The sequence below is a fragment of the Tasmannia lanceolata genome, unplaced genomic scaffold, assembly GCF_043159265.1.
Source record: "Tasmannia lanceolata isolate RefF3 unplaced genomic scaffold, GAP_Taslan_0.1 ptg000002l, whole genome shotgun sequence".
In the NCBI taxonomy this organism is placed as follows: Eukaryota; Viridiplantae; Streptophyta; class Magnoliopsida; order Canellales; family Winteraceae; genus Tasmannia; species Tasmannia lanceolata.
This window is the reverse complement of record NW_027518679.1, coordinates 53075294-53089711: the sequence shown is the minus strand read 5'-3', so window position 1 is coordinate 53089711 and position 14418 is coordinate 53075294. Positions and strand designations below refer to the sequence as shown.

The 14418-nt window shown below is 39.2% G+C and overlaps 1 protein-coding gene across 1 annotated transcript in view; it reads left to right on the top strand.

The window, feature by feature from the left end:
- The window catches only part of GSL8 (glucan synthase-like 8), a 111090-nt gene that overhangs the window by 81701 nt on the left and 14971 nt on the right, over positions 1-14418 (top strand). Inside the window, exons 36-38 of the mRNA XM_077380809.1 lie at positions 2649-2768; positions 5561-5676; positions 5761-5844. Coding sequence (XP_077236924.1) covers positions 2649-2768; positions 5561-5676; positions 5761-5844 — 320 coding nt within the window. The remainder of the gene's footprint in view (positions 1-2648; positions 2769-5560; positions 5677-5760; positions 5845-14418) is intronic.

Below are 14418 nucleotides of genomic sequence, written 5' to 3'. Positions count from 1 at the left end.
GTTTTTGGTATATAAAACTCTGAATCTTTCTGGGATAGTCTTGTTTGGTTTCTGAGCTTATAGCCCAAGTCAATGGAAATTGTTACTGGTCTAACCTTTTCTATTCTGTAGGCTTTCAATGCAGGGAAGTGAGAAAACCAAGAAATGAATAATTATTAGAAGGCAGATTAGCACTAAGATTGCAAAATAATACAATTGGAATGTAATTCAAGAAGCTTCTTTTTTTATGAGCGGTTTTGGATTGTTGTTTAGTTTTTTTTAGAAAGAATTGATGTAGTGGGAAGGGAACATTCTAAAAGAACTACGAGTTAGGGTTGCTAGGTTATGGGATTTCCTGCTAGTTACTGTTCACAATCTTTTTTGATGAGGATGTCTATGTTAGTTGCTTGTAGCAGTTTGATTTGATCTTATAGTTAAATTCCGTACAAAAATAAAAATAAAAATAAAAATGAAGGAGTATATCATCATAAAAAAGATTTCTTTTAAAGAGTTGTCTCCACTTTCCAGAATTTAAAAAGCTAATAATCAAAGAATTCAAATATCGCGATATCGTTGCAGTAATATCACAAGAATAAATATTTTATATATTTCTTGTTAGAAGTCGAATTCATCATGGTACGATTGTTTCAGACAAATATTGTGATTTATTCACTTTATTGGAGATTGGGCACACTAAACTTTGTTGTGATATGCACTTTGGTAATGTATCGTCTGTTTAAGTTGCCCCTCGTATTTGTAGTTTACTCTTGCTTTTGAATTTCCCTTTTGTTCCGACTACCAACAATTGGTACCATGATTTCATAAGACCGTGTTTAGCCTATGCATTCTCTAATACCAAGATGAGAAATATACAAGCATGGAGAAAAATATATATCAAACTAAACAATAAAATTGGTGAAGCATTGAATCAAACTAAAGGTTAGGGTAGTTTAGAAGGGGCCAATGAAAATCATCTCCCTGGGGTTCAGCCTCTAGCTTAGTTGGTTAAGGCTTTGGTTTTCAACTTTGTGGTCGGAGGTTCAATCCCAAGTTACCTATCAAAAAAATGAAGATGGTGTACATTGTGACTGAATAAATGCACATTCCCAGGTCTTGGTCCTTCGTGTGAAGTTGGTAGGATTGCTTCATGAGAAGTTTATTCACTTTGTGGGTAAACTAAAATCACTTTCAATTTCACAAATCCAAAATACATAAGCCTCGTAAGTTTCAGCACACATTAATGTTTCAACTCGCAAATGACTATGACCTCTTTACAAATCTTATGCCTCGGAGAGTTTTATATCAACAGTTTGGTGCCTAAGGAGGCTTTACCATTGAACCTTAAGTTGTGATGAGTAAGCCAAGGTGAGGTGATAAGCTTGTTTTTCAATTTGCTTGTATGAGAAAGTCGCAAATGCTTCAAATTCCTCGTGGATGTTCTAGGTCCTCTGTGACAGTCCCAATTTTTACGGACCATTATTAATTGTGGCTATTTCCTCTTGGTGGATCTTCTCAAATTTCCTTCAATTTAGTTTAACCTCTGAGGAGCAGATGTATCCTACATTTAAAATTTCAGTCCTTATTCCTAAATAGTGTCAGATAGATGTATGTGTATCAGTATATGCATGCATATTATACTATAATGCATAGTTACCTGAAACTTTCTAGTTGGATGGGAAGCTCACTTCCCAACATACTCGCTTCGGAAGCTAAGTTCTTCTTGCTTCCCAAATTTATGGGAAGCGCACTTCTCATACGCTTCCTACTTGTTTCCTCTTCCTAAAAAAATGTTTTCTCCTTTTGATAATGCTGAACTAGTGTATTTAAAAAAGAGTTCATTTAAAACTGTAGAACTTATTTTAAGTAAAAATCATGTGGAAAATTTGGGAAGCGCACTTCTCATATGCTTCCTACATGTTTTCTCTTAATTAAGAGTAGGCTCCCATTTAGGTGATCATTTCTTCCTAAAAAAATGTTTACTCCTTTTTATAATGCTGAACTAGTGTATTTAAAAAAGAGTTCATTTAAAACTGTAAAACTTTTTTTTTTTTGATAATGTAAAACTGTAAAACTTATTTTAAGTAAAAATCATGTGGAACTTTATATAAAAAAGTTAACATTAAATATACATGAATAAAACATGTGAAACTTTAAATTCCTAAAATTTGTAATTCTAATTGGTTGCAAAGGCTTCTTTTCTAGTTGTAATTCTTAACTATATGAACTCTTCCTCCTTCCTAGCCGACTATAATCCTATTTTTTCTATATACTTCTTGTTCCCTTCCGATGAGTCTTCATACAAGTTTCATGTTGACTTCAATGACACGTCCTCCCACACATTTTCTCTTTACTTTAGAGTTTTTTGCTTCCCATATTTATTCTTTTCTAAACCCCTCGCTTCCCACATCGCTTCTCGCACTCATTTTCCACTCAGACGACTATACTATAATGCATATTGAGGTTGGAGATTATATGCTAGTATTTGCATATGTACATGGTTCTAGTTGTACTTACTTATTTCATTATATTAGCACATGGATTTTGACATCTTCTCATGCATTTGTATTCTTTAGAGTTGTCATGATTTAATACAATGTTGAAAACTGTAGGTTACTTTGTTTTTAGTCATTGTCAGTATGATATTGATGAGTATCTTCTTATATATGTAGGAAATATATTCCATAAAGCTACCTGGAGATCCCAAGCTTGGAGAAGGAAAGCCTGAAAACCAAAATCATGCAATAGTTTTCACGCGTGGGGAAGCTATTCAAACAATTGACATGAATCAGGTGGGTTTTTTAATTCATTCCCCCTTTACTAATTTTGGTTGGGTTTATTTTTTGCTTACACTATAACTACCTCCGTTAGATCTATGCACAATATTTGTCTAATTTTGAGAATATTTAGTGGCATAGCTTCGCATATTCTACTAGCTATCTTTTCTAGTGGGACAGTCGTATTGTTTATTCTTTTGATGTATTATTGTTCGTAAGCTTTGTAGGTTACTTCTCTACACAAATTGGTGTATATAAGTTGTAGAAGAGGATCTCTCTGTATTTGCTGCCATTTATAAAAAAACACTCTTTGTATCTACTTATATAGACATGTATAGATGTATCCTAAGTTATTACGATATGTCCTTCGTGCTCTTTGGTTCATGTATGTTGTGTATGGGCTTTCATGTAAATTGATTTGGTTTGTGTTTATGTCGTAAGGGGGACACAAACTTCCTTGGTTTCGTGGGTGAGGGTCCACCCCAGCTCCTCCTTTATATTCTCCAATCAAGCATAGTTTGACATGATATCAAAGCAAGGTTGATTAAGGTTAAGAAAAGGTACACCCATCAATTTGAAACCCCAATCCTTTTTTCCATTGTCTTTTGGCTCCCTCTTCTGCTATTGGATCTGAGGCATTATACTAAATCCTTTTTTCTCTTATATTGCGGCCCTCCCATCTGCTATTGGATATGAGGCCTTAGACTTATTGCCTTCTTTGCTATCGGAATTGGTGTATCGTGATCTCTTGTTCATTTCTCTTCTAGAGAATTTGGTCCTTGATTTTTGCAAAAACTTCTATTTATCCCCAACATTTTTTTCTTTCAAAAATCCAATCCTTCCCAATCAACCAGTCAGGACCTTAATCCAGCCTTTGAATCAAAACCCTACCCCTTTTGCCCTTAGTCATTTGAAGCCCTAATTCTTCCCATCCACCTGTCCAAAACTCTAATTCTTTTCATCCAACAAGTCCCACTGAACCTCCGTACGAAACCCTAATTTCTTCTTATATTGTGGTATGCGATGGATGGACCTGCTACACAGTCCATAATCTCACATATCAAATGATCAAATCTCCAATGGTGAGAGAGGGTTCCCTTCAACCATCTATAATCGTGTTGAGGGAATCTCCTATTATTACTCAGTCTAAGAGGGAGAACTCAATGTTCAATGCACTGCTCTGATCTCTGCTTCAGTGGAGTCTAACATCTCGATTGGGCCCGAGAAAGTCCATCTTGTCGCTCCGCTATTATCTCTAAGGAGACCACGTACTCGCACTAGACCCATCAAAAATTAAGCTTTAGGAGGCCAAGGCCGGAGGCTCCCAATCTTGGGTGATACGCTCCCTCTGTTTACCACTCAGACAAGTCTCACTCCAGCCATGCTAGAGATCATATGCTGAAATGGGAGACTCCTCACTCAAGAAATTCTCTACCACATTCTAAATGATGAATTGTGAACTTTTGACCAAGCCTTCAAAGAGTCGGGCATCTCTCTTTCCATAGGACCCAATGTACGACTAGCATTATTACCTTCCAAAGAATTTTTCCTTTTTTCCGCAATGGAACTAGGGACAACCTTTCCAACAAATCTGAAAATGAGGATGGGACCATCCATGACATACCAAATCTACTCGACTCTCCCTCAAACATACTTATCCAAACTGCAATGAAGAAGCATATGATGATTCATTGTCTCTCGTTCTTGTACACATAAGGCACATTGGTCGATAATCATCGTGTGACGATTCCAACGACGGTCTGCTATTAGGATTTGTCTAGGATGGCGTGGGGTGCTGGAAGGCTCACACATTATTTCAAATTTTCACATTTAGCCCCTTCCATATTTTCGTAAACCCTAGTTATACTTCCACCTCACCAACAACATTTGATTTGCTTGTGGTAGTAGGGCTGATTATGACTTTTTCATGATCAAAATATTATATTTTATTTATCTGTTTCTTTAGTCTTTCAAGACACAGAATTTGATGCCTTTTGTTCCCTTCATGTGACTGGAATTATTTTAGATTGATGATCTAGTAGTCGATTGTTGACTGTTTCGAGATTTTGATAACTACAAGTGCATTAAATTTCATTCGGGATGGTTGTTGGTCCTTTTTCAAGACACTTTAGTGACATTTTGTCCAATTTGGAGTAACTTGTTATGGCTGCAGGTGGTCTAGGATGCTGCAGTTTAATATGGGCTTTATGACTTTCATTTTTATGACGCCAATGGTGCATCTTTTTCTTTTGACCTACATATTTATGACGCCTCCATGTGGCTTTTGGTTTTTTGGGTGTTTTGTTGTAGTTTTTTATTTCTTCTTGTTCTCACCTCTTTTTCTTCCTTTAATATATGTCTCTACTATTAAAAAAAACATGGTTAAGGAGAGTATCGGTTTATCCGTTTAGATTAAAATTGTGATAGCTTGCTAGTTTCAGAAATGAACCTCTTTTAATTTTCTGTAAACTCATTAGCATGTCATCCTTTCCTTGAATATTGCCATCTTGGCTGTATGTTCCCCCTTTCTTTCTTTCTGTTTTTTTTTGTAGGTTGCTTGTTTCCTCTCTCTCTCTCTCTCTCTCTCTCTCTCTCTCTCTCTCTCTCTCTCTCTCTCTCTCTCTATGTGTGTGTGTGTGTGTGTGTGTGTGTGTGTGTAGACACACACACCCACTAACAATTGGGAAGGTTATCAATAGCATTCTATCTATTTCAAGTGTTCCATCACAACCTGTTTGTTGCACTTAGGTGCAAGTAGAATTTGATTTTTATACGAATGAGAAACGTTTAAATTTTGTGGTATACAGGACAACTACCTTGAAGAGGCTATGAAAATGAGGAATCTTCTGGAGGAGTTCCATGCAAATCATGGCCTTCGGCCTCCAACTATCCTTGGTGTGAGAGAGCATGTCTTCACAGGAAGGTTAGTCTTGTTATTGCTATCAGTATTTGACTTCTAGTCATGTTTAATTCACTTATTCATTGCATAGTGGATCTCCGTCTTCAGTGTGTCATCGTTAGCTTGGTTTATGTCCAATCAAGAAACTAGCTTTGTCACCTTGGGTCAGCGTGTTTTGGCAAATCCTCTCAAGTAAGTAATATACTGACTCTTTTTTCTTTTTTTTTGATTGGAAAGTAATATTCTGACTCTGCTTACCTTGACTTGACCAGATTGTTCCTTTTGATCAGTTCCAAGCAAGCTTCATGCTTTTGAATTTATAAAAAACCATTTTTTCTTGATTGAAAAATTTATTATAACAAGATTATTAAATTATAACAGGTACAGATATTACCCAATACACGAGTTCTATTTAAGGGCTCCTTTGATTAGATTTTCTGTTTCTTTTTGGCCCAACTCATATGACTAAATGCTTCTTATATACCGCTATGTAGACCCCTTTGTCAATGGAGCAAGCTAACATCTAATGAACCCTAGGCCTGGAATCCTCTTTGATGCCCATGTTATGATTTTTATATTGTTCCATTCAACTCACAACTTCTTGGCTAATCCTCTTTTGTTCACTTCAATTATCTGTAGTCACTATCCACTACCTTTGGTGGAACTGGGTTGCCCATACGAACTCCTTCAAAGTTGAGCTTGTGTCTCTTTCTATCTTGTAGACTTGTAGCTATTTCTTCTTCTGTTTTTGGTCTATTATTGTCGTTTCATCTCTTCTAATCTTGTCCCCAATCTGTTCCTTCCAATTGTGCTGCAAACTTTGCATGTTGGTATGCAGATTCTTTCATGGCCATCATCATTTGGATGACTGACTTCTTCATCTTTTTTTCAAATTTATAAATTGGTGTATATTCATCTTTGAATGCCATTTCTGCATCACTTGTGTGAAAGGAATACAAAGTTATTATTTCTACAAAATCTGTTAAAACCATAGTTGCCGGAAACTCCTTGGGCGGATGGGAAACCCGTTTCCCCTAAAACACGTTTCTCGCGGTTGGGAAACTCGTTTCCCCTAAAATGAGGGAAACACGTTTCGGAAACGTTTCCAAAATAAGATACAAAATTGGAGAAATGTTGCTGAAACACATGGGAAACATATGGAAAACTTATGTAAATAATGTGTAAACACGTGATAAACGTATACAACACTAGTAGAAAATGCATATGAAACGTGTAGGAAACATGTGTGGAACTAACAAAAATCATTTTGTAAAAAACACGTGATTTCCTAAGACGTTTCTCGTACGATTTTCTATTGTTTCTCGTTTCTCCTGTATTTTTTTTCACGCGTTTCCCATTTCCGTTTCACGTTTCATTTCCCGAATTCGTTTCCCACCCTGGTAACTATGGTTAAAACTAACGATGATGACAATCAAGTCTGACATATGTTAAAACTATTGAGGATGGCAATCAAGTCTGACAAGAGTTAACACATCTTGATCAAGGTGGAGATATTTGCTTTTTTTATGGTAGGGAATGGTGGGAAGAATTGAAAACGGATTTGGAAGACATGATGGTGGGGGAGATTAATTGGCATAATATGTCGAGGATCAAGAGACTAAAGAAACATATAAAACTATGAAAATTTTGTATCAAATGCAAGAAATAGTCATATTGGAAGAATTATGGAAGCTGTGGTGATGGTAGAAGGAAGTGATGAGGGGATATATTGTTGACTCGTATAAGAACCTGTTTTTGATGGAATGAAACTGGGGAAGTGATGCTGCGCCCATAACCCTCCAAATAGTGGTTCATATTTGCTCCACATAAGCTCTTAAACATACTAGCAAAAGAGAGCGAAGGTTGCCTTTTACTGTGCTTTCGAGATATTGTCAGCATATAGAGACTTGAATGGATTCACACATTTTGCTTACAAATTTGAGAAATATGAAGCTTATGTGGCTGAAACTAGGGGTGGATAGGTTAGCTTCTAAATCATGATGGTGGTTGTTTTCCCGTTGTTAGACGAAGCTCTGTAATTACCGATTAGGAGCATTTTAGAAATTGTACATGAACCTTGGTTGCACATATATAATACATGTTATGAGATGGAGAGTTATTCCACTCTCTTCTCTTCATTGACCTCTTCTCTTCTCTTTTCTCTCTTCTTTTCTCCAATGGAGCTTTGAATACTGCGAACATAGTATCAGAGCTATATGTTATGATTCGTGTTGGAAGAAAAGAACAAATAAAAAAGAGAGGAGAAAGTAAAAAACCCAAATTGGGTTTTTCAATTCTGTGGAGCCTCCCCTTTCCTCCTTCAACGTAGCCGTCGCCCCTCCTTCCGACCCTAACCCTCCGCGCGCCCGTGCGCACGCAAACACCTTACCTTAGCCGCACCCCTCCCCTCCCCTCTTCTTTTCTCTTCTAGCTGTAGCCGCCGCCCCCATCCCTCCCTTTTCTCTTTACCCTAGCCGCACCATCCTACGCCCCTCAAATCCCTAGCCGCCCCCATCCCTTCTCTTTTTCCTCCCTAACCGCACCACGCTACCCCCACACATACCGTAGCTGCATCCTCCCAACCCCCATCTTTCGATCACCCTTTTTTGGGTTTTTTGATACCCGTTCCTGGCCGTTCAGATTGCGTGCTCAACCTCCATCATATTATGGGCTCGATTCCAGCTTCGTTTCTTCTTCCAGGACCTTTGCCGTTGCTGTGATCTTCAAATATGTGTGCTACTTGGTTGATTTGCTTCCAGTTATTTCGTCGTGGTTGTGTTTCTCAATGCGACTTGGGTTGCTGTTTGCTTCACTCGCCCTGGTTATGTGGTTCACATTTGCCTCGTCTCTCATGGCCCTTGTCTGATCCGTTGGTACTCGTGCTTGTCTTTGTGTGGTCTCCTTGTTGGTAGTTCATTGCTGGTGGTTGGTTTGATCTCTTCTTTGTGGTTTGTGTTCTCATGAGTCATGGCTACCGCTTCTGGTTCTACTTCGATGGAGCTTCCTATGGTTCATATGGCATCCATTAAATTGGATGGTTCTAATTATATCCCCTATGGCGTCACGCAGTTGAGACGTTTCTTCTGGCTCGGGGCAAAGTTGAATATTTTGAAAAGGACGCTCTACCTGTTGATGATAGACCTTATAGCAAGTGGCGTAAAGAGGATGCATGTATTTAGACGCTCCTATGGAATAGCATCGAGCCAAAGGTTGCTGCGCCGATGATGTTTCTTCACTCTTCCAAGGTTGTTTGGAAACACACAGAAACACTTTATTATAATGTAAACAACCTCACACGGATATGTGATGTTTACTCAGAACGCGTCCATCTGCAGCGTGTTGATAAGCATGTTTCAGAAAATTACTACAAGTTTGTGACATTATGGAAGCAACTCTATATGTACATGCCCTTCACCACGTATGCTACCGTGTTAGCCAAGCGCCAGGAGGATCTGCGGGTTGTGCAGTTCCTGGACTCCTTAGGACCGCTGTTTCTCCCCATTCGTGAACAGATTGTGGAACTTGGCTCACTTCTCTCCCTTGACGAGGTTTTCTCTCGAGCACAACGTTCTATGAGGGTTGAGGTGCCCGTTGATTCGTCCGTCGAGCATTCTGCTATTGCTGTGCAATCTGGTTCTGGCTGTGGTGGTCGTGGCGACTGAGGTTGTAGGCGCCACGGTCGTGGTGCTGGTCGGGATTCAGGGGGAGGCCGTGGCTCTGGTGGCCGTGGATCCCGGTTTTGTACTCACTGTGGTATGGAGGGCCATTCTAATTTACATCCCAAGTTACGCCCCCTAAATATGCTCATAATGTCTCTGTTGCTCCTCCCAAGAGTTATTACTCAGTCATGTATCGTTCGAGTTAGTGATGTCTGGGTCCATGCCTAACTACGTCGTTGTTTGGCCTTTTAAATATTTCGTTGTATTTGTTGACGACTTTTCAAGGATGAAAGCTAAAAGGATGACATGGCTTTTCTTGATAAAAGATTGTTCTGAGGTGTTAACTGCATTTCGTTCTTTTTCATTGTGAAATTTCTAATCAATATCATAGTTCTATTAAATCATTGTTCTATTAAATGTTTGCGGAGTGATAATGCTCGTGAATACTTTTCTACATCTAATGGTTTTCAATAGTTTTTAGAGAGTCGTGGTATTGTTCACCAATCCTCTTGTTCCCACACTTCTAAGCAGAATGGGGTTACCGACTTCGGTAATTTCTGGATATTGCATGAACCATTATGTTTCAGATGCGGGTCCCGAAGACTTACTGGGCTGATGCTGTTCTCACTGGTTGTTTCTTAGCGAATCATCTGAATAATTGGACCCCTTCCTCGAGCTTTTGGTTTTGTTTGCTTTGTACATAATCTCTCTCCTAGCCTGGATAAGCTCGATCCTCATGCAAAGAAGAGCATATTTTTTGGCTACTCCAAGACCCAAAAGGGATACCGTTGTTACATTCCTAAGCTGAGGAAAGTCTATGTGTCTGCCGATGTCACCTTTTTTAGGATACCACATCCTTCGTTGACTCTCCTGACATCTCTAATATTGGCGATCCTTCTCTGGCTATTCCTTTACTGTCCTCGTCTTTGTCTTCTTCATCGTCTCTAGTGTAGGTTTACTCCCGTGGTACTCGATAGATTGTTCTCCACACAACTGGCTGATGCTGTTCTCACTGCTTGTTTCTTTGCGAATCATTTGAATAATCGGACCCCTTCCTCGAGCTTTTGGTTTTGTTTGCTTTGTACATAATCTCTCTCCTAGCCTGGATAAGCTCGATCCTCATCTAAAGAAGAGCATATTTTTTGGCTACTCCAGGACCCAAAAGGGATACCGTTGTTACATTCCTAAGCTGAGGAAAGTCTATGTGTCTGTTGATGTCACCTCTTTTAGTATACCGCGTCCTTCGTTGACTCTCCTGACATCTCTAATACTGGTGATCCTTCTCTGGCTCTTCCTTTACTGTCCTCGTCTTTGTCTTCTTCATCGTCTCTAGTGTAGGTTTACTCCCGTGGTACTCGATAGATTGTTCTCCCTACTAGATTGTTTCTTATGCTCATCTTTCACCTGATAACGTTGTTTTCTTTCTGCCATGTCCTCTGTTTCTCTTCCTTATTCTGTTTCAGAGGCATTAGCTCATCCAGCTTGGCAAGTTGCAATGGATGCTGAGATGGGTGCACTTCACTCTAATGATACTTGGCAGTTGGTCCCTCTTCCTTTTGGTGCACATGCCGTAGGTTGTCGTTGGGTATTTTCTGTGAAATACTTATCAGATGGGACAATTGAAAGTTTGAAAGCACGGCTGGTTGCCAAACACACAGACCCTTAGTGTTGATTACACAAAGACCTTCCCTCCGGTTGCCAAAAGTCCTTCCGTTCGTATTATCTCTATGGCGGTGAACATGTGCGGCCTATATCAATTCAACGTAAAAAAAAATGCCTTTCTACATGGAGACATCTAGGCATAGTTTTAAATTTCAGCCAAAATCCGAAATTTCAGTTGAAATATTTTGTTTTCGGTTTTGGACGAAAACCGAAAGTACATTGAATCCAAATTTGGGAAATTTCGGCGAAATCCAAAATTTTGTTTTTCACCCTTTTATACATTTCGGTGGAAATTATAAAAAAAAAAAAAAAAAAAACCAAAATTTTTGTCAAAATTTTACATGATTTCGGCCATAATTTTCACCGAAACCGAAATATAGCCAAAACCGACATTTAAAACCTTGCCCGCAGGACGAAGTCTTTATAGAGCAACCTCCTGGGTAATTTGCTCAAGGGGAGATGAAACATGCAATATGCTGTCTGCGTAAAGCATTATATGGCCTTAAACATTCTCCTCGAGCGTGGTTTGGGAGGTTCAGTGAGGAGGTTATACAATTTGACATGAAACAATGAGTTGTTGACCATTTTGTTTTTAGCTCTTGGTCCGACGAAGGATGCAACTTTCTGATCGTTTGTGTGAAAGGCATTATTATTATTGGGAGCATGGTTTTAAATTTTGACCAAAATCCGAAATTTCGGTTTCGGTCGAGAAAGAAACCAAAATTGGTAATACCCGAAGTTTCGTTTATCCCGAAATTTCATCCAAAACTTGAGGGATTTCACCCAAAAATCTGGATTTTTGATAATTATTTAATATTTTCCCGAAATTTCAGCCAAAATTATCGAAATTTCATTCGGTCGAATTTTTATACGAGATAAAATAGTTGTCTTTTTTATTTCGTCGGATTTCGGCTGAAATTTCAGTTTCGGAGAGGACCGAAACACATTGAGAAGGAGGAGGAGGAGTCAGTCTTCTTTGAAGATTGAGGAAAAAATCGGAGAGTTATGCCATTCGGAAGAAGACTTCTACAGATGGAAACCCTATTGCGAGTAAGCAGAGAGGAAAGATCTCCAGAGATTCCTATCTCATTCCATTCCAGTGGCTGGAACTGTAACCAATGGCGAAAACTAAAAAATTCAGGGTTTCTCGGTAGAACCCCATTCTGACCAAGTTGTGGACCCAGAAAAAAGAAGCGTTTTTTCGCACAGCTTGCTCATAGTGAAGGTCCCACGTGTATATATTATTTGGCCGAAGAAGCATCGGACATGTCAAAGCAGGTTTCGTGCTCAAGACGAGACTCCTCATCTAAGTCAATAGATGGGGCATCTTGACTCCTATTCATTAAGAGAACTCAGCATGGTATTGCTCTCCTTCTGGTATATGTGGATGATATTGTGGTCACTGGGGATCATATGAAAAGCATATACGACTGTCAGATTCCGCTGAGAGCTGCGTATGTATGACATCAAGGACTTGGGGAAGTTGAAGTCTTTTCTACGCATTGGTTTAGCCATGTCCTCCAAAATTTGAAACCATGACTGGGAGTAACAACAAAGGCATACAAAGACTATAGGGGTTTCTTTAGAAGGAATTTTGCACCAAAGATCTTCGTCGCCTTAGGTACTTTCGAGTGGAGGTAGCTTATTCATGTGGTGGTTTGCCTCTGTCACAAAGGAAATATGCATTCGATATATTGGAAGAAATAGGGCTCTTGGGAGTGAGACCTGTTGAAGTACCCATGGATCCCAAAGCCAAACTCTATCTTGATCAAGGAGATTTACTTGTGGATTCAGGTAGATACAGAAGACTAGTTGGAAAATTGATTTATCTGACTGTGACCTGTCCAGACATTTCATTTGCAGTCGGTGTGGTGAGCCAATTCATGAGCTCACTGCGTACATCTCATTAGACAGTAGTTACCCAGATTGTAAGATTCCTGAAGAAACCTCCTGGTAAAGGGCTATTCTTTAGAAGGCATAATCACATGAGATTAGAGGGTTATACTGATGCGGGCTTGATCACCTACATATAGGAGGTCTACTACAGAGTACTGCACCTTTGTTGGAGGCAACTTGGTTTCATGGAAAGTTAAAAGTAGGATGTGGTAGCCAGGTTAAGCGCATAAGCGGAGTATGAAGCCGTGGCCCATATATGTAGTGAATTGATCTAGTTAAGATCCTTTTTTGTTAGAGATTGGCTTGCCATCCTCATCTACAGCATCACTATAATGTGATAGTAAGGCAGTGTGGTTCATATTGCTTCAAATCCAGTCTTTCATGAGAAGACGAAACACATTGAGGTGGATTGCCACTTCATTCGTGAGAAGATTCAAAAAGAGATATATGTACTGTTTTCACTAGATCGAGAAATCAGGCAGATGCCATGTTTACCAAACCATTAGGCAAAGCAAGGTTAATTGATATGTCTGCCAATCTGGGAATGTATGACACATACACTCCAGCTTGAGGGGGAGTGTTAGACGAAGCGGTGTAATTACATACCCGATTAGATGTATTTTAGACATTGTATATGAACTGTAGTTACACATATATATAATACATGTTACTAGAGGGAGAGTTATTCCACTCTCTGCTCAAACCTCTACCTCTCTCTCTTTTTCTTTTTTTTTTTGAAAGTTGACAATTTTATTGATGCTGTGAAAATTACAATGGGGACTAGGGGTCCCAACTTGCATTACATAGGATCAATTAAGGTTGGCTAGGGGCATACCCCTTGGCCAATAAATAAGTACTTCCATGCACTCCCACTATACTACTTTGTTGTGTCCCTTCCCTTTCGAGATCTTCGACAATCGTGTTCAAAGAGCAACCATCACCACACTTAAACATGACCTTTGCATTACCCAAAGGTGTGAGAGAGGGACTAAAAATCCCCCATAAGATACTTCATGTGAGTGCCTCGAAGAGAACTCCAGGCTCCGGAAATATTCAAAGGCTATATACCTCCTATACCACCCCCAACACATTTACCATTATGAACATTCCAATTCTACAACCTGCCTATACACTAACTTAAGGAGACCTCGGAAAAATTCTTTGTGATCTTCTAACTTCCTCCTTCCATCAAAAAGTAATTACAGCCTCCCAAAAAACCGTTTATCAAAAAGGAACTTCAACAAAACCATACACCAAAACGTCCTAAACCTCTGGACCAGAAATTTACGCACACTTCCTCAAATCCCTCATTAGAATCCCAATCTGGAAATCTAGTTCCATTTCTTTTGAAAAGAAGTCTGAAGCGAGCTCCGGGAAAGGAACCTCTTCCACTGGATCCAACCGGATAGCTATCAGTTCCTTTATCTTCCTAATGCAAATAATTTGCTTGGCTTCCCATTCTAGCCGACGCAATTTGTGTTCATACTCCAGACGACCTCTGAAATAAGGGAGCTTGTATACCGGAGTGCAAATATCCTTGACATTATGA